The 19,283-nt window shown below is 55.7% G+C and overlaps 1 protein-coding gene across 1 annotated transcript in view; it reads left to right on the top strand.

Moving 5' to 3' along the window:
• Window positions 1–19,283, top strand: part of MYH9 (myosin heavy chain 9) — an 89,485-nt gene that overhangs the window by 45,383 nt on the left and 24,819 nt on the right. The window contains exons 4-15 of the mRNA XM_037068106.1: window positions 2,983–3,010; window positions 4,003–4,096; window positions 8,139–8,231; window positions 8,724–8,787; window positions 9,351–9,449; window positions 9,863–10,006; window positions 10,782–10,877; window positions 11,693–11,811; window positions 13,411–13,563; window positions 14,725–14,898; window positions 16,518–16,691; window positions 18,474–18,588. Of these exons, the coding sequence (XP_036924001.1) occupies window positions 2,983–3,010; window positions 4,003–4,096; window positions 8,139–8,231; window positions 8,724–8,787; window positions 9,351–9,449; window positions 9,863–10,006; window positions 10,782–10,877; window positions 11,693–11,811; window positions 13,411–13,563; window positions 14,725–14,898; window positions 16,518–16,691; window positions 18,474–18,588 (1,353 nt within the window). The remainder of the gene's footprint in view (window positions 1–2,982; window positions 3,011–4,002; window positions 4,097–8,138; window positions 8,232–8,723; window positions 8,788–9,350; window positions 9,450–9,862; window positions 10,007–10,781; window positions 10,878–11,692; window positions 11,812–13,410; window positions 13,564–14,724; window positions 14,899–16,517; window positions 16,692–18,473; window positions 18,589–19,283) is intronic.

The raw sequence follows: 19,283 nt of genomic DNA, 5'->3' as shown, positions 1-19,283 counted from the left end.
GAATTCTGACCGTTCCGCAAGCCATGAGAGCTCGGGAACCAAACAGGACTGCTGCGAGAGGAGGCTTCTGCAGAGCAGGGACACCGCCTGCCTTGCCAGCCCCCTCGGGTCACTGTAAGGCCACAGGATAACGGACCCAACGCTGCTGTAAGAGTTGGAAAGACCTTCCTGCTGATGTAGGGGCCGTGGCGTCATTCATGGTAGGCAGGTGGACTGCAGGCACCAGGTGCGGGGACGAGAGTTTAGGAAATGAGATAGGCCTCCCACCAGTTTTCCTGAGAAAGCATCTGCCCAGAGGAATGTTTTGGCACGGTGAACTAAGGGTTCTTTAAAGTGAAAAATGGTCAGGGCACATGCCTGGGTTGCAGGTCAGTTCCCGGCAGGGGCCAGTTCCCAGCAGGGGATGCACGAGAAGTAACCATACATTGATGTTCCTCTTCCTCTCTCCTTTCCTTCCCCTCTAAAGATAAATAAAGAAATATTTTAAAAAAAAATAAAGTGAAAAATGGAGGTTTGGGAGTCTTTTGGCCAATGTTAACAATGCTATCTTGATTCCAGGAATTGGGGGTGAGCGGTGAGAAGAGAGGAAGAGGTGGGGTGGGGGAGTGGGGTACATGGCAATTACATGATGAGGCTGGTTTGGAATTGGAATTTGATGTGTGCAGGAATCTGTGTGCATGTGCCCATGTGCATCTCTTACACTTGTGCCTATGTGTGCCTGTGCATGTGTGTCCGTGTGCAGCTTGCCCATGTCCCTGTGTGCACACGTGTCTGTGCACCAGTGTGTACCTGTGCTTGTGTGTCCATGTGCATCTTGCCCACATCCCTGTGTGTGTGTGTGTCTGTGTGTGAACATGCACCTATGGGCTCGAACCCACGTGTGTGAGTGGGGGGGGGTGGCTCTGCTTCCTGTTGTTCAGCAGCTTGGCATCTGACTCCTCACACAATTAGAGGAATTCCAGCCATCCCAGGGACCAGGCCTAGACAGTTCTGGGAAACAGTTCCTTCGGGAAGGGATGGGAACGTTTCCTTTTATGGTAGTGCCGGCCGCTGCTGTCTCACGACTTGCCAGCACTTGCAGGTACAGTCTTGCCCCCTTGTGAGTGGTGCCTAAACATGCCTGTAGCTGGGGCCAGCCCAGGAAGATGCGGTGGGGGAGCTGGGGCCCCAGATCACAGCCATTTTTGTCCCAGATCCTTCTCAGTCACCTCACTGCTCTTAGCAGGCAGGCGATGAAAGCTGCTTGTATTCCCCAACCGTTAGCCCCCAGCCTCCATCCTGCTGCCTTTCTGCCTGTCTTATGGAGACTCTGCCTCAGCCCTGGCCGCAGCCTTGAGGGACTCTGTTTTGTGGGAAAGTTGAGACGGGAGGCAAGGTTGCCACCTTTTCTGGGGCCTGCTCAGAGCAGCCCTCGGTGGGGAGCAGAATAGGGGTGGGGTTGTGCAAAGGGGAATGGCTGACTTCCTGCCATACCCCCACCCTGCTATTTCTTAGTGGGGGCGGGGGAAGGCTGCTGCTTGTGTTGAGTGGTAGGTGTAGCTTTCCTCCTTTCTGTCCCACTCCCTCTTCCCCTCCCGAATGACCTGCAGACCAGAAGAGGAACGGTAGTGGGTGCCCAGCCCAGTGCGCTGAGAGATCAGGCGTGCTGGAGGCTTACCTCTGTCTCCTGAGGCCATGCGCACAGGAAGGCACGAGTCACTTCCCAGGGCCCTGTCCTGCAGGGCCTGGCCGGCAGTGGGGGCCAGTGAGTGTGTCTTTCCAGATGGCCAGCGTCGGTTTCTACCCAGTAGCTGTGCTGACAACTAGAAGCGCTCCTGCTGGCCTGACAGTGCGGTTGCCAGGCCATCCGGGTGGCTTCCCGCTGGGGAAGCACGCGGGCGGGCGGCAGCCAGTTTCAGGGTGCCACGTGGGTCCGTTCCTGTGTTGTTTCTGTCCTGCAAACGAGTCCTGCCAGGGGGTGGGGCCATATTCACTTTATGGGTAAGGCAACTGAGAGGAGGGGTTACTCCCCACAGCTCAAGTATTAGTAAGTGGTCTGGTCCTGGGTTCAGGCTGACTTGACTTTCATTGGGCTGGGTGTGCTACATGGGGCGGGGCGAAAGGGAAAAACGTGAGTTTGTATTTTCAGACATTGCTTAAAATTAGACACCCAGCACTGGCCCTGGCCAGCCCTCAGGTCTTAAAGCATTCCCGTCAGGCTCAGCTTTGAAGTGTGGGTACACTGTCCCACCCGTGCCCGAGGGAAGTGAGTCGTTTGTGTCTTTATTCTGGAGAGGTTCACAAGCTGGGGAGAGTCTCGGAAAGTTCTTGCCAGCCAGGTCTGGAGACACAGTTGTTACTAGACTGGTCGGAAGCTGCGATTCTGATGAGCTTCTGTTTTTCTCCCAAGTTGTCTCTAAGTTTACACGACTGAGCGGTTCCCACGTGTCAGGCACCACGCTGGTGCTTTCATGAATGTTGTTTGCACATATACGATTACTCCCCGTCCCAGGAGGAGGCGTGGGCTCCGGGAGCCTGGGCACGTGACCTGGGCAGCACCTCGCCCCAGGGCTGTCCCGTTGCAAAGCCAGCCCCATCTACCACACGCCTCTCCGAGCCTCTTCACCGGCGCTCCTTACTTAAGTGCGGACAGTACTTACAATACCTGCCACAGGCCCGGTTTCCAGCAGCCTGAACCCCTGCTTATAAACACACACGGAACGCCCCACCTTCGCACTCAGAAAAGCAGACTCCTGGAGAGCTTTTCTTAGTCTGACTTTCTCAAAAGTGAGAGGGCCAGAGCTATTTCTGGTGTCGTGGGGCGGGGAGGCAGGGAGCGTGGGCCGTCGGAGCTCCCAGGGGAGGAGCTGCTGCCCCGTGGTTCCCTGAGGAATGCCCCTTCGCTGAGTGAGGCGTGGGGCGGCGTGTGTGGGCAGCTCGTCGGAAGCTGCGGGGAGGCCCTCGGATCTGGTAGAAGTTAACCCAGTGCCTTCTCTGTTTCAGATCGAGAGGACCAGTCCATTTTGTGCACGTAAGTGTTCCTGTCAGGGTGGTGGGTGTGTTGTCCCATCTGCCCTGACCCTCAAGGATGCCTACCCAAACCCAGGCAGATGGGTTCTATTCCCGACTCAAGCCCTGGCCCTTCCCCAAGGGACGGGCTACTGAGTGGTCCCACAGCAGGGACGAGCTTTATTTCATGGGCCCAGATTTAATCACCTTCCTCAAAGGAGCCGATGGACAGTGAGGCGGGTTTATAGCAGAGGGGAGAAGCAAGAGTCGTCTCCCCAGAGCAGGGCCAGCAGCTGTCGGCCCCTCCAGAGCGCGTCTCTTTGGGCTCTGAGCAGTGGCTTTCTTCACCTGGGTGGAAGTGTACGCTGGGCCTCTCCCTCTATCCTCTGAACTTCACGAGGAGATAAATAAACCCCGTCGCAGAGGGAGTTAGTGGTACAGGACATTCCTTCAAGTGCAGCTTGAAGGAACATGTATGAGCGCCTGTGGCCCCTGGGTCAACAGCTGCCTCTGACCGATTCCTAAGACACTTGGATGCAGAGGCTGCCAAGTGGCCAGGGCAGGCNGCGCGTCTCTTCGGGCTCTGAGCAGTGGCTTTCTTCACCTGGGTGGAAGTGGACGCTGGGCCTCTCCCTCTATCCTCTGAACTTCACGAGGAGATAAATAAACCCCGTCGCAGAGGGAGTTAGTGGTACAGGACATTCCTTCAAGTGCAGCTTGAAGGAACATGTATGAGCGCCTGTGGCCCCTGGGTCAACAGCTGCCTCTGACCGATTCCTAAGACACTTGGATGCAGAGGCTGCCAAGTGGCCAGGGCAGGCAGCGGGGTCGTGGGAATGGCCTGAGTGAGGGTTCCAGACATAGCATTTGTTTGCCTGTCCCCTTTCTGCCACAAGGTGTCGGTGCCTCTTGACACTAGAAGAAAGGTAGGCAGTAGTGCATACATGGGGAAGGGGCAGGCTTCGAGGGTTTGGCCACCTCTTCCCTGAGAACTTCTTGGCTCTCTCTTGGCAGGGGTGAGTCTGGAGCCGGCAAGACAGAGAACACCAAGAAAGTCATTCAGTACCTGGCTCACGTGGCCTCCTCACATAAGAGCAAGAAGGACCAGGTGAGTGGGGGCCTTCCTCCCCATGAGGAAGATCACTTAATGCGTCATGGCTCGGCGTAAAACGAGAGCATCTGGGGAACGAGGCAGAAGCTGGACCTGCTTTCATCGAAGCTGCTGTGTGGCCATCTTGGGAGTGGCCATTGGTAGCCAGCTCATTTCTCCCTTGGCCCCCCAACTTTCTGAGTTGCTATGGAAACTGGAGCCCACTGGGGGTTGGCAGCTAATTGCTGTGAGGCTTCTACCTCTGAGGTTGGAAGAGAGATTCCAAAACTTGGTTCTCAAGCTGATGGAGTCTTGCAGGCCCTCGGGCAGGCCTGCATTCGACTCCCTGCTGTTGACACGCCTCTAGTGGACAACCCCCCAGCGAAGAGAGAAAGGGCCATCGAAAAGTCTTCTCACTTCCCTTTTTTCCCTCTCCCCCTTGGTGGATTATGGTCGAACCCAGCAGTGTCCTCGCTAGGTGAGCTGCACGTTTACTGCACGTTCTGCACCAGGAATGCGTGTTCTGATCATCGTGTGCCCTTGAATTACGTATTTTTTCCTAAGCAGCTTTTCACTCCACACCATGGTCACTTTCTGCAGCTAGAATTGTTCTCATCGGCTCAGCTCACTGACTGTCTTGTGAGGAGGGGGGCTGGATGTGACACACAGCGACTTCTCGTGCACTCTGAAATGACAGTTCCTGCAGGATGGTTGTGGGCCTCATCACCTAGCTATTCTCAGAAATGCCAGTCCTGCCCAGGACTGCCCATGCACACAACAGCCGTGACGCCCTGTGCAGAGCCCGGACTGCGGCACAGTGGGACGGGGATCTGCTCTCCCGGAGCCCCACACGCTCAGTGTCCGGACGGGAGGAGATGGCTGGCCCCGCTTACCGCCCCACTGTGCTGGTCAGAGCAGTGCCCAGAAGGCCTACATGGAGTTTTTTTGTGTGTGGGGGGGGGGATCAGTCTTAAGCATGCCTGTGTGGTGCGCTCTCTCTCTCTCTCTCTCAAACACACACTCTTAAACTTTCCTGTGAAATCCGAGTGTCCACGGTGTCCCCTCAAACCGCCAGAGGAACGTGCCCTCTGGGTGGCCCCCACCCCGGCAGGGTGCTGTGCGCAGCGTGCATCAGTAAGTAGTGGGGTGTCTTCATGCATGCGGGCCCGGGCGTGTGCTGCCGAATGTCCCGATGAGTACAGTCTTCTGGAATGGAGCCAAAAGTAACTTCTCACGTGCCAAGCTTCTCAAGACATTCTGAATCTTTTTCCACGGGGCGTGAGGAGTTATATTTAGAAACTAATAAAGTTTCTTTCGCTCCCTCTCTCCATCTCCTCTCCCCCGCCCCATTTTCCATTCTATATAGGAGGCCTGTTTTAAAAACAGGGCTGTGAGGTTAGGCGTTCTCTAGCTGTGGTTTTCCATCTCTGAATTTGCTATAAAATCCACTTCCCAACTATTTGCCTAGTATGTGCCCGGGTCTCTGAAGGGTGACCTTGGAGTTCTTACTGAGATGAGACCACAGTTAGGGAGCAGGAGTGTAGGCCCATTTGCGTTCCTTATGGGACTCCAGCTGCGGAGGGGAAGGCAGGCCCCCAGCCCTGGGGTAAGATGGCACATGGAGGGGGTGTGATAAGTGGATGCAAACTTGTCACTTCCTCTTCCCTGGGCTTTGGTGTGTGCTGGGCGCCCTGTCGCCGACTCCACACCCCATCACAGTGACTGAACAGGTTTCCTCTGGCCTCTGATCACTGCCCAGGCCCCTGGTTGTAAAGGTCATTGGCCACGTTTGTTAGTTTCTTTGCCTGAAGCTGTAAGGTGGTTTTCCACACAGGCTGGACCACGAGACACTCTTGAATGTGGTTTATTGCTCTTGTAGTCTGAGGCCTGTCGTGGCATGCTGTGGCAGAGCTCTCTCCCCCTTGCAGTGAGTGACTCAGTTGCTCATCCCAAGACCACCCACTGGGACGCCCCCGGCCTCGCCTTGCTGTGGGAAGGCTGGGCTTTGGCAGGGCTGCAGGTTGGCAAAATAGGGCTTGAGCAAAGGGACTTCCCAGGTGGACTCCACAGTCTGATCAGTGTGACCTTTGTTCCCCACCTCCCTCCCTTCCTCTGTTTTTTGTATACCAGTTGTATTTCATTGCCAGAAACACCCCCCAGTGAAGCCCTTCAGCAACCAGATGGGTAATCCCAAACCTTATGGGAATGCACTGCCTACAGTACCTCCTAATTTCATATTACTCAAATTTCACTGAAAAAGTGAGTCCTCTGTGCCCAAGTAGGTATCAATAAAGAAAAACCCCTAGGTTAGCCATCACCATCGTCAGCAGGGAGCCGGCCTTTGGAATCCCAAACGGTTGCTTCTGAGTTCGGTCTGGCGATCCCGTGTTCCATGGCAACAACCTGTGGTCCCGAGACAGAGGCCTTAGGTTTGCCTTCAAGCCGAGGCAGTGGCAGGTTCTAGTCGGGACCACGCTCCCATCTGTCTGTGGAATTGGAGTGGCTTGGCCAGCCTGGCCGCCTGGTGTGTGTTTTGAGAGGACGTTTTGGTGGGTGGGGGAGGAGCTTTCATCCAGATCTGGCCCCGTGGGCTGCCTTGCTGACTTACCAGTCTGTTCGAGTCCCAGGAGTGGCAGTCCTCTGTGCTGTGACCACTGGTGCCAGGTACATGCGGAGAGCCTGCTTTGTGGACGTCGGACTCCTGCCCCTTGCCCTGGCTGCTCTGGGTCTCCTTCAGTTAGCCATACGGTCTGAGAATAGAAGACTCCCCCAGGCCCGGGAGGGGGTGGGTCTGCTGGGCCCCTTCCGGTCTCTGGTGCGCTTCCTGCATGCTCAGCGCTCTGCTGCAGGTCTCATCTGCGGCAGGTGTGCCTGGAAGTCTGTAGTTCACGACTCTCCTGGGAGCGCTTGCTGCTACTGGTCTTCCTTCTCATCACTCACAGGCAGCCTTTATTCCTGTAAAGTCCTGGCTTGACTCCAGCCTTGCTAATAAATACAGAGCCCTGCCTGGCCCTTGTAGGATCTTCTTTCCCCATAGAGGGTACCCAGGTGTTAAGGTGAACAAGATCCATGTTTTCCTCGGCCAGTGTCAGGTATTATCTGGCCTGCTGGGAGGATAATGGCTGCTTCCAAAGTTGATCTGACCTGACAGGTAGAGCCCCCAAGTGGGGCGGGGTGGGGCGGGGCAGGAGAATGGTAGTGACCAACAGCTGTTGTTAGAAGACTCAAATGCAATACCTGCATTGCTGGTTGAAGTGCATGACCCCAGTCAGATCATTCTCCCTCCCTCATCTTCTGCTTTCTCTTCTTTGGAAAAGGGGCTACTCTGCTTTGCCTACGCTGGGTATCATGAGACTCCAGGGATAAGAAGGCATAAGGGTGCGTTTTGCCAACCACAATGCATCATGAGGCCACAAGTAGAGTGTATTGGTGTTGATGAGCAGTTCAGAGTCCTGTTGGCCCCAGGCTCAGATACCTGATGTGCTGGGACGCAGGTTTGGGGGTGGCGGGACCAGGGACCAGCGAGGGAAATGCAGTGTTTAGTAGGACACAGATGAGGTGAGGCCGTGTCTTTGTGGATCTGTCCTGTGAAGCAGAGAAAGATGTGGTGTGTTGGTGGGGACTGAGGCAAGGAGGGCGGAGGGAGAAGGGCGGTGCCTCCCTGTCTCTCTGTTGGTTAACGTGCTGTCTCCAGCGCATCCTCCGGGTTGGTCTGGGTCCTCGTTCCAGGTTCCTGGTGCTGGCTCAGCTGCACCTTCCCTTTCTTGCTAAGGACTGCTGGTCAGTCAGTCCAGGGAACTGTGTTCACATCAGTCAAGGTCTCTGGAGGCCTGGCAGGAAGGTTGCTTTTGAGTGACACAGGGGCCAGGGGCCTCTGTTCCAGGCCTATTGTTCCAGGCCTCTGTTCCAGGCCTATTGAGTGACACAGAGGCCAGGGGCCTCTGTTCCAGGCCTATTGGGTGTGTAGACATGGCTGTGCCCTGTCCCCTCTGCCTGGCGGAGCAGGGGTGGAGCCCAAGCCATTGCGTGGCCTTCATGGCACCTCTGGGTTCCTTTCCAGGGTGAGCTGGAGCGGCAGCTGCTGCAGGCCAACCCCATCCTGGAGGCCTTCGGGAACGCCAAGACCGTGAAGAACGACAACTCCTCTCGATTTGTGAGTGGCAGCCGGCCGCCTCCCAGCTCGTACCCAGAGCTTTGGCACGTGGTGCCTTCCAGCTGGGTGCTCTGGCTTTTAGAGTGAGGGAGATTCAGACTTAGTGCTTCCTGGGCCTGCTGCGGGGGGGCAGTCTGGATCATGCTCCCGTCAGTGTGCGCCTGCGTGAGTGGTTTCTTCACTGCTGGTGCCTCTGATTGTCCCGGTGTAGCCAGCAACCATTTAGAACCCAAGGCCTGATCAGTGGTGAAGAACTCTTCTTCCCCTGCCCCTGCTGAGGAACTTGGGGACCACTGGACCTCATCCTGGTTCCAGGCTTGAAGCAGTGTGGCACTTCTGGGTCCTGGGAACCCGTGCATTATGGGGTGCAGGGCCCCTGGCCACCAGACACACGGGCATAGTCTTTTGGTTTTCTCCTTCCTGGCTTTACCACCTGGAGGTAGGGCCTGGAGGGTGGGGCCTCTGATCTCATCGTTGTCTTTCTTTCTGTAGGGCAAATTCATTCGCATCAACTTCGATGTCAATGGCTACATCGTGGGAGCCAATATTGAGACTTGTATCCTTGTGGCTAATTGGAATAAGAATCCTGTGGTGGGGAATGACTTTGATGGAGGAGAAGCTGCTTCCCGATTCCACTCCCTTTATGGGCCTGTTAGGACACCTCCCCTGTGGCATCAGGGAGAGCAGGGGAGAAACTCAATGAAAACCCAGCCAGAGCTGGGAATTTCTTCACTCACAGGATGAGGTTCAGCTTAGAGTGGGTGGGACGACTGATGCTCTTCCGGTGTGGTACCCAGAGAGGCGGAGTTGGGGTGAAGACTAATGTATTTCTTCCCTATACCAGCATTGTTGGCCTTTGCCAGTGGGAGTCTTCTGATCTCCTTTGGCTCCTGAAAGAGAAGGGGGCCCTTGAAATATAGAAGCCACCCGAGTGTGAGCGCTGTTCTTGGGACACGCTGCACCCCTGGGAGGATGGAGCCAAGAGAGATTGCTTTTGGTTTATTTGGCCATTTTGTGCCATTCTTGGCACCTGGTGAAGTTCAGTGGCTTTTGATAGGAATAGAGGAACGTGGAGGGCTGCCCTCCTCTGGCTCGCACAACTCCTCAATGTTTGCAAAGATCTCTTGGAGAAATCTCGTGCTATCCGCCAAGCCAAGGAAGAGCGGACCTTCCACATCTTCTACTATCTCCTGTCCGGGGCTGGAGAGCACCTGAAGAGTGAGTAGAAGGCCCGCTGCCTGACATGAGGGCCGCCAGGCCCTGGGGCTCCGGCCGCAGTCGGGCCACAGACTCCCCCTGGGAACTGCAAACTCCGGCCTTGGGCTGCAGAGGAGAAGCCAGACGAGTTCCGTTTTCGGGCCTTCCTGAGGACCTGGCCCCTGTTTCTGACCACACCAGAGAAAAGCCAGGGCAGGTCGCATGTGGGCCTGTGGATCACGGGCCTCTGAGGCTCTCGGGGGCTCCATGCACGCCAGTCTCACACGCTGAGGAAAGGCAGCATTCCTGGCTACTCCGCAGTTGCATGGGGCTTCGGGTTACTCCCCAGTCTCCCAGACTGCCGACCTGTCAGTGTTGACTGGAACCTCTGGTTTTAGCACTTCACCGACCACCCTTGCCTCCCACCCCTACAGCGGATCTCCTGTTGGAGCCATACAACAAATACCGCTTCCTGTCCAATGGGCATGTCACCATCCCTGGTCAGCAGGACAAGGACATGTTCCAGGAGACCATGGAGGCCATGAGGATCATGGGCATCCCAGAAGAGGAGCAAATAGGTACGGGGCTGGCCCTCTTGTGGGTGAGGGAGGGAAGGCTGGAGGCTGGTGGTCACGTTCTCTTGGCTATTTGGGCAGCCGACTGGCTTGGGGACAGCGTCCTGTTGTCTCTGACTGTTGGGGAGCCCTGTCGAGGCCAGGAGGAAGGCCTTGAGTGTGTGTGGGGGGTGGTACCTCAGGCTTGGATTTCCGGGCTGTTTGGTTCCCCACGGCGTTTGCGCAGAGGGGAAGAAAGCACAGGTGCTTCCCTGGCCGGGGTCCGGGTGCACCGCTGTAGTCCTCGTCATCTGCAAGCGGAGTGTTCCTGCCTTGTTCTGGTGGAATGTGGAAGGGGCTGGGCCTGGGGTGAATCGTGGTGTGAAACCGGCCTCTGTCTTCTCACTTCCCTGGGGAGGGCGAAGAGGGCCCGGAGGCTTTCTTGTAGAAAGGGTACTCACAGAGAGTGCACTCTCTCTAACCTGAAGGTTGGAGCCACCTTTGCTCAGCCGCTGATAACACCAAATTGGATGGGCCAGCGGTTTCCCAAATAAAACTTTATTCATAAAAATAGACAGTGGCCCCTGGCCTGGAGGCATATCCTTGGTCTGGATTTAGGCGTGTTGGGAAGATTAACAGAGCTCGTATCTAGGCACAGGCTGATGTCTGCCAGAGGCACCTGCTGGGGGTGTGTGAGCCCCCCAGGGTGCTGGGCCCTCCGCATCGACTAGGCCAAGGCCCACTCTGGGCTTATTCCACCTCCTGCCTGGTTCTGAGCTGCCTTTGGTTGCATCCCAAGGCTTGCTGCGGGTCATCTCGGGGGTGCTTCAGCTCGGCAACATCGTCTTCAAGAAGGAGCGCAACACCGACCAGGCGTCCATGCCCGACAACACAGGTAACATGGGGTCCCCCGGAGGCTCGGGGCAGGTGCCTGGGCTGGGATCAGCTCAGGACAGAGCCCTGTAGAGAGACCCAGACTCCACCCTCTCTGTCACGTTGTGTGTGTGTGTGTGGCTGGCTGTCACCGCACTTGGTCTAAAACACACAGGAGCATGACCCTTCCCCACAGAGCAGGCATCAGAGTGAGTCAGAAGCCCGCGGTCCATTGGACCAGGGTCACCCTCACTCATTCCCGAGACCACGCCAGTGGACTGGTGAGACAGTGATCCGTGTCGCCACTCCAGCTCAGGGCGCACTTCCCCTCGGACGAGTTAGGGCCCCAAGACACTGCTGTCACTCCGTCTGCTGTGGCTGCTGCTGTTCCTTTGGGTCACTGCACATGACCCCATTTAACTTATCAGCCTTGATGTGCCCTGCTTAGGGGCTTTTGAAAAAAACTTAAGGTGTGGGTGTGCGGATTAAAAGATATTTCTGTGGGACGTGTGCTGTTCGGTCCCCTCATATCGGGGCCTGGTGGGGCTGCCTCTGCTTGGTCCTTGTGGAGGGTGGGACCCGCAGCACACTCGGCAGACAGGCCAGGACTGTGCAGAGGAACTGACGTGGGCCCCGGTTAGGACGCGTTCCTCGATGCCCTGCCCGCTGGGTTGAAGGGGAGAGCTGGGGTCTGCCCTGCTGAGAAAGTTCCAGAATCAGTCCTCCTGGTGATGATTGCTCAGCTACCTCACAGCTTTTTCACGGCCCGATTGAGCAGAGGAACTTGTTCTTGTGGGTTTAGTGAGAACTTTTTACTCCCTTCTCTTTGGACCTTAGCTGCCCAAAAAGTGTCCCACCTCTTGGGTATCAATGTGACCGACTTCACCAGAGGAATCCTCACGCCTCGCATCAAGGTGGGACGGGATTACGTCCAGAAGGCTCAGACTAAGGAACAGGTACGCAGCCCCTCTGGCGGAGCGGTGGTCCTCAGTGGGGGTCCGTGGCGGTGGCCAGTCAGAAGGCACTCACTGTGTTAGGCACTGTGCGTGGGTTCCCTCATTCAGTCCCCACATCAGCTCTGAGCGCAAGATGGTGTTTACTCCATTAAGAACCCAAGGAAGCTGACCCTGAGAAGTTCAGTACCACCCCCAAGGCGACTCGCCTGGGAAGGGCCGTCCTCAGGTAGGGTCTCTTTAGGCTGTGTTGGGCGTTGCTGCATCGAGTCGGTGTTCAGACCGATTGGCCGGCGAGGATGTAGGCCTGTCCCATTTTGGTCTAAAGTGAGAACACGAGGTTCCCAGTGCCACGGTGGCAGTGGTGGCGGCACCCACCGTCCTCGAGGCCTGTGTCGAGTGGCCGTCTCTCCACCGCCTGCTGTCTTGCTGCCTGTGGTGAGGGGTGAGCTGGAGCCTTGTCCTGGCCGTGCCTCGTGGATGTGCCACCTCCCCACTGGGAGCTGGGGTCCCCCCCAGGCGGGACTGCTTTCCCCTCTGTTGGTGTTTTTTAGTTTCTGTCGTGGTAAGGGGAGTTTTAAGGTGCTACCCTCGTCTCAAAAATATTTTGAAGTTCAAGTTGATGAGTCTTTTCCAAAGAGTGTCACCCTCCGTTCCTCACGCTGGTGGCCGATGGCCTGCGGGTGATTCTGTGCAGAGCCGTCCCACCAGAGCCAGGGACATTGTTCTTGAGGCAGCGTGCATAATTACTCCCAACTGTTCATTTTCCTACTAGTTAGAACCTTAATTTTTTCCCTTACGAAACGCTACAGACAAACACTGTAGACTTGGGAAGTATTGGAAAGCCTGGAGAAGGAGAAACAGTGCCGTGGTCCTACTCCGGAACAGCCTTTGGGCCGCTTTTTATTTGCTGCAAGGAAATAAAAAACTTTTTATTTCCCTCTCCTTCTTTTTTTAAAAAACCTAATTGTCACCCCGGCTTTGGGCTTTGTATTGTGGAGCTTTCTTCACATTGGCAGATAAAGCGGAGAGGATGGTGTAGTGAGTGTGTGTGCCTATCACACAGGTGTCTTTTAAAAAAATTTTTATTTACTTCTTTTTAGAGAGGGGAAGGGATAGAGAGAGGAAGAGAAACATCAATGTGTGGTTGCTTCTCACTTGCCCCCTACTGGATATGTGCCCTAGACTGGGAATCGAACCCACAACCCTGGGTTCGAAGGCCGGCGCTCAGTCCACTGAGTCACACCAGCCAGGGCCACACAGGCGTCATTAACAGTGACTACCTCATGGCCAGTCTTGGCCCATCCTTAACCTTATCTAGCCCAGCCCCGCCCTGGCTGCATTATTTGAAGTAAACCTCAGATGTGGTGCCGTTTCTTCTGTTGGTACTTTAGTATGTCCCCATTCGTTTTAAAAAGGTCTTTGCAAATGTCGGTTTCTGCGTTGGGTAGTTAGGTTGCCAGGAACGGGCTTGTGCAGGAGGCTCCTCCCCCTTCCTAGGCCTGTCTCTCTGGGGGGTGCCCCACAGGCGGAATCACTGGGGCAGCGGGCACAGGTTTGAAGGCTCCTTGTACCCGACACTCCGGGCCTTCCTCCCCGCAGGCCGACTTTGCCATTGAGGCCTTGGCCAAGGCCACCTACGAGCGCATGTTCCGCTGGCTGGTGCTGCGCATCAACAAGGCCCTGGACAAGACCAAGCGGCAGGGCGCCTCGTTCATCGGGATCCTGGACATTGCCGGATTCGAGATCTTCGATGTGAGCATCTCCTCCTGCCCGCAGGCCCCCTCTCTGCCTCTGCGTCCCCTTCACTGCCTTCTCCGTGTCTCCGAGTCCTCTTTCCAGTGGCTCCACAGCCACCTGGGTTGTCCGTCTTCCTTTCGTGGGGACAGGAGCTCGCAGCAGGGCGCATTTTAAGCTGAACCAGGCCTGCCCATCGCCAACCAGAGATGCCGGAGAGAATCGGACTTTCAGATGGCATCCTGGGAGGCTTTCTGGGCCGGTCTTCCTGTGGATTTGCTTTTCCAGCAAATATTTATTGAGCATGGGGACAAAACATTGCCCCTGCTCATAAAGACTTTGAGCCCCCGTAGGAAAAAACTGCTAATTATGGTAGTAGTTCCAGAAGAGCCATGAATTTAGGTGGGGTAAACAATACCTCTTTATTTCTCACTGGCCCCTCGTTGAAATCCCACGCTGTTTTCCATTGTGAATTGAGCAAACTGCAGTTGTGTTAGGAATCGGGTTTCCACGTGCTGTGGCAGAGATATAATATTGTTTGTGTTCATCTCTACTTCAAAACTTTATTTTTTTTTAAGATTTCATTTATTTACTTTTAGAGAGAGGAGAAGGGAGGGAGAAAGAGAAGGAGAGATACAGCAATCATTTGTCTCTTGTATGTCCCCAAGCAGGGACCTGGCCCACAGCCCAGGCATGTGCCCTGACCGGGTATGGAACTGGCCAGCCTTCAGTTTGCAGGATGAAGCTCAGGCCACTGAGCCACGCCAGCCGGGGCTCTGTTTCCAATTTTAACTTCAAAATTTTAGAAGTTACGCCCATGGCTCAGGGCTTGTTAATAAAGAAGCATAATGTATTACTATGTCTCGATATTTTGATAACTATGTTTCAACATAACTTGTTTCTTTGTAATTGTATGTGTTTTAAAACATTCTTAGAAGCGCTTCACCAGGCTGCTGGAGAGGCCTGCGGGCCTCAGCAAGTGGAGAGCCTCTGCTGCTGGCGTGATAGGGAGGCTCCCAGATGGTTAGGCTCCACAGGGGGGCAGCACTGGGGTGCCCCAGGAGGTCCTTTCCGAGTCCCTGCCCCACTCCTTCCCCAGGGACTCTGGGTCCCGTGGGGCCACGTGGCGGGTGTGGCCCCGTGGTGGCAGCCCCCTGACATGGCTCTCCCTCCCTGCAGCTGAACTCCTTCGAGCAGCTGTGCATCAACTACACCAATGAGAAGCTGCAGCAGCTCTTCAACCACACCATGTTCATCCTGGAGCAAGAGGAGTACCAGCGCGAGGGCATCGAGTGGAACTTCATTGACTTCGGCCTCGACCTGCAGCCCTGCATCGACCTCATCGAAAAGCCAGTAAGAGCCAGTGCTGCTCGGGTCTCAGACCTGGCTCGGCCTCGCTCATCCCCTCTGAGGACCCTGTTCTCACCGCCCATGGCATGTTCACTGTGGGTGTCTAGTTCCTCCCCCGTTGGTGCCACCTGGATAAGCTCTGGGCTTAGATCCAGTGCCTGAGAGCCTCGGACAGCTGCCGACAGGTGGGGATGTGGCTGATGCCTGGGTTTCCTCTCTTCAGTCCCAGAAGACCACCCAGCATCTCCCTGAGGGACAGGCTCATGGGCTCGGCAAGCCTGTCTTTGTCCTAAAGAAGCAGGCGTGCTCTTATGTAGGGAGATCCTCGCCCCTGGTGCCGTCACTGTGGTGTGGGACTGCGGGCCTGGGGCCTTGAATGCTGTTTCTGGTGCGTGTGTTGAAGCTGTCTGTCCTGTCCTGGCTTATCAGTAACGGGCACCCGGGCTTTTGTCCTACAACCGTGGCACTGACTGCTGGCGGTGCAGGAGCTAGAAGCCCTTCCCTTTGGCCGTCAGTTTGTGCTGGGAGCTCTTGCCTGGTGCAGTTTGGGTTAGGTTTGGGGGCGGTGTTCTTTCGGAGCCTGAGCTGTCTCTGTTTCTGGGCTATGTCTTTTTTTTTAATATTTATTTTTAGAGAGGGTGAAGGTAGGGAGAAAGAAAGGGAGAGAAACATCAATGTGTGAGAGAAACATTGATTGGTTGCCTCTTGCACGCCCCCAAACGGGGGGCCTGGCCCAGAACCCTGACATGTGCCCTGGCTGGGAAGTGAACCAGTGACCTTTTGGTTTGTGGGATGACATTCAACCCATTGAGCCACACCAGCCAGGGCCCTGGGTTATATCTTGGTTGAATTTAAATTCACTGAAGTCATGTTTTTCCCGAACGCTGAGCTGCTTGAGAATGTGTGCACTGGAGCAGCACTGAGGTGTTCGTTGGTCAGAAGGCCTAGGAGGAAGTCTGTGCGTTTGGAGAGCGTTACTCAAAGGGGGCAGGTGAAACCGTCCATAATCCTAACATGAAACAATTAACTTTTGTGAGGAGTTGTGGTGATTAGTTGGGTGTCCCAATGAACAAGATCCCACCTGGCTTCGAGGCTTCGATTCAGCCGTGTCTGAATCTGCTTTCTCTCAAACTCGGTGCGTGAGGGCTCCGGGGGCTCCGCATACTGTCTCTTCCTCGAAGGTTGTCCTGCGTGTCGTGTCTCACCACACAGTTGTGCAGACACACAGTCTGTGGGGTGATGTCACAGGGACTCCAGGGGCAGGGGCACCAGTTGAGGGGAGCCTCCGAGCACATGGATTGGGGGTCTCCACGGTCCATCAAGCCCACCAGGTGATTTTCAGAGCACCGATGTTGGAGAATCCCCATGGTGGATCATTGGGTTAAGGTGTGTTGGCCACAGCCTGAACCTCAGAAGTTTCTTTTTAAGCTAGAATTTGCACACTGAGTGTTCTCCATCATGCTCCGTTCTTCCTCCTATGGGGGAGGTGCCACCCACCTTCTGGGGAGATTCTTCCGGTTCTGAAAACTCCCAGAAACCCCCAGGCTTCAGTCTCTTGTGAGGGCAGGGCGGGGCGGGGTTTCCAGGTCACACTCACCTGCGTGGCACTGTGCTTCCTGCAGGCAGGCCCCCCCGGCATCCTGGCCCTGCTGGATGAGGAGTGCTGGTTCCCCAAAGCCACGGACAAGAGCTTTGTGGAGAAGGTGGTGCAGGAGCAGGGCACCCACCCCAAGTTCCAGAAGCCCAAGCAGCTGAAGGACAAAGCTGATTTCTGCATCATGCATTATGCTGGCAAGGTGAGTAGGGCACATGCAGGAAGGTGCCCCGGGGCCTTCTCCCTGGAGAGGTGGAAGTGATTTTCAGGTCCTGAGCTGGGCAGCCGCAGGGCACAGGACAGTGACTCATTCCCTAACGTGCCTGGTGGCAGTAATCAGCATTCACACGACTGCCCACCTTGCACAGCCCCGTCCCGTGTTTCATTTCATGCGAAGCCTTCAGCAGTCCCGTAAGGTGCTCAGGCACAGTGGTATCTGTATTATTATTAGGTGCATTCCCCAGTGCAGAAATGAGATTTGTGCTGAAGGCTCGGGCTCTGGGTTTTAAATTAGAACTCTGCTGCTGTGTGACTTTGGGCTAGTCACTGAACTTCTCTGAGCCTTGATTGCCTCATTGGGAAAATGGGGGTGACCACACTGTACAGGGTTACATTTATCAAATGAGCTTGTGAAGCCCAGTGCTGGGCGTGGGTCTGTGCTCCACGGCGAGGCCGCCCAACCTCCACGCTGCCTGCGTCGTGGGCTGGATTGCTCGTTGTTGTCACGGACCAGCTGGCGCTTTGTAGGATATTTGACAGCATCTCTGGCTTCTTCCCACCCTCTCCTGACCAGAAATGTCTCCAGACATTGCCAAACAGTTATTGTGGTGGGGCTAGGGGTGTGGCACCGCCTCCCTGGCTGAGAGCCACCACCGGTGGTCGCTTTGTTACTGCCAAGGCAACCGGGCAAGGAGAGCCACCAGCTGTCACAGCACCACTGAACCGACACGCCGTCCTCGCCCACGACTCCTGTGCGTGGCTGCACACTGCCCAGTCTCTCCCACCTTGCTCCTTGGCTTCTTAAGGCTGCTCAAGGAAGGGTTGACTTTTCCTATCAGAAAAAGTGTTTATGTTTATGCTGTTGAACGTGCATCTCCACTTCCGCCTTTGTTGGAAATGCACACACACAGAGTTCACAGGAGGCCTGTATTGCATGTTGTTTATGATGCAAAAAACGGGGTGCCCCCGAAGCCCCTGGAGGGTGTCTGGGCAATGATGAAACTGGCTGTGTGCACCCACACTTGGGCACTGGGCGGCTCTGCTGCGGCTAAAAGGGTCAGCAGGCTGGCCGTGCTCTTGGGCTTTTAGTCTCCCAGATGTAACTCTGGTCCCAGGGAAAAGAGCCAACATCACGCAGGCCATCAACAGGAGTGCGCCTGAGGACCGCCGGCCACAGTGCAGCCGCTTCCTCCGGGCCGTGGTGTGGGCTAGGCAGAGAGACCAGGGCGGCCTGCTGCTCTCTCTGTGTCGCTCTGGGATCTTTGCAGTGCGTGTGCAACGTGTTCGTTGAATCTTTAAGAACATGTTTCAGAAAAGATAAGAATAATATATGCTCATTAGAGAAAACTTGGACACCCTGAAGGACCAAGAAAAAGCAGAAATTGCTTGTCCTATTACTGAAAAGAAATATTATCACATTTTGGTATGTGTCTTCCTATGCCATTTCTTTATTGTCATATTACCTAAAAATAATAAAGAACATCCTATTATTTATCCTATTATTAACCAAGAATATCCTATTGCGGAGCTGCTGCAACATAGTTTCTTGGTCTGGTTGGCCAGGTACTCGTGCTGCTGTTGCTACTTGCTCGCCGTCTCCGTAACACTGCAGCGGACTCCTTGTTGCTGCTCCGTCTCCTGTCACTCGTCATCTCCTTAGGGATGGAAACACTGGGTCGGGGTGCTGACTTTTCCACACACGGGGCCAGCTGGTGCATGCCCCTGGCCCCAGAGCGGCCTGTGATTTGGAACTCCGGTCTCACAGGTGGATTACAAAGCTGATGAGTGGCTGATGAAGAACATGGACCCCCTGAATGACAACATCGCCACGCTTCTGCACCAGTCCTCCGACAAGTTCGTCTCAGAGCTGTGGAAGGATGGTATGCCTTCGCCCCACCCCCGTCTTCTGTGGCTGCAGCTGGGCCTCTCCCCGCCTTTGTGGTGGCAGAGCCACCAAACAAGGGGCACAGCTCCAACCTGACACAGTCCTGGGGGGGGGGGGCGGTTTTCATCTGCCGTAGCTCCTACGATGGCATTTCCTTGATCCAGAGGGTTGAGGCTGCCCCTGCGTGTACCGCATAGCCACTTCCTGTCTGGGCTTTGCCATCCACAGATAAGCCATGGCACTTTCCACGTGTGGAAAGTCACCGGTGGCCCCGAGCCTGGCCACCCAGGTCCCTGTCCCTCGCCTCACTGCGCTCCCGCCTCCCCTGGGCGGGCTGGTGGCTTCGGAGTGCGTGTCCTCGCGGCTTCTCCCCCTCCCGCTTGGGCTGGCTCAACCTCTCTATTGCAGAGATGCAGAGGGCTCAGAGGGCCTATTTCTACCAGCGCTTCCCCATCCTTCACCTAGAACCAGGTGACGGGCCACCCAGAGTGGCGTCCCTCGTGTGTGGGGCCTCCAGGCCTGTGCAGCCGACGCTTCTGTGGAGTGTTTCCTACCGTGGGCTGTTCTGTCGGACCTCCCCCCTGCCCTGGTCTGCCCCCGACTTTGGGCGCTCCTCCCCACTGGACCCATTGTAGGCCTCGCTTGGGTGTAAAACCAGCCATATCAGGAGACTTCATGTTGTAGATCATT

The sequence above is a fragment of the Sturnira hondurensis genome, unplaced genomic scaffold (genome assembly GCF_014824575.4).
Source record: "Sturnira hondurensis isolate 20B ecotype Veracruz unplaced genomic scaffold, ASM1482457v3 Scaffold0017436, whole genome shotgun sequence".
Classification (NCBI taxonomy): Eukaryota; Metazoa; Chordata; class Mammalia; order Chiroptera; family Phyllostomidae; genus Sturnira; species Sturnira hondurensis.
This window is presented reverse-complemented; position numbering and strand designations above follow the sequence as displayed.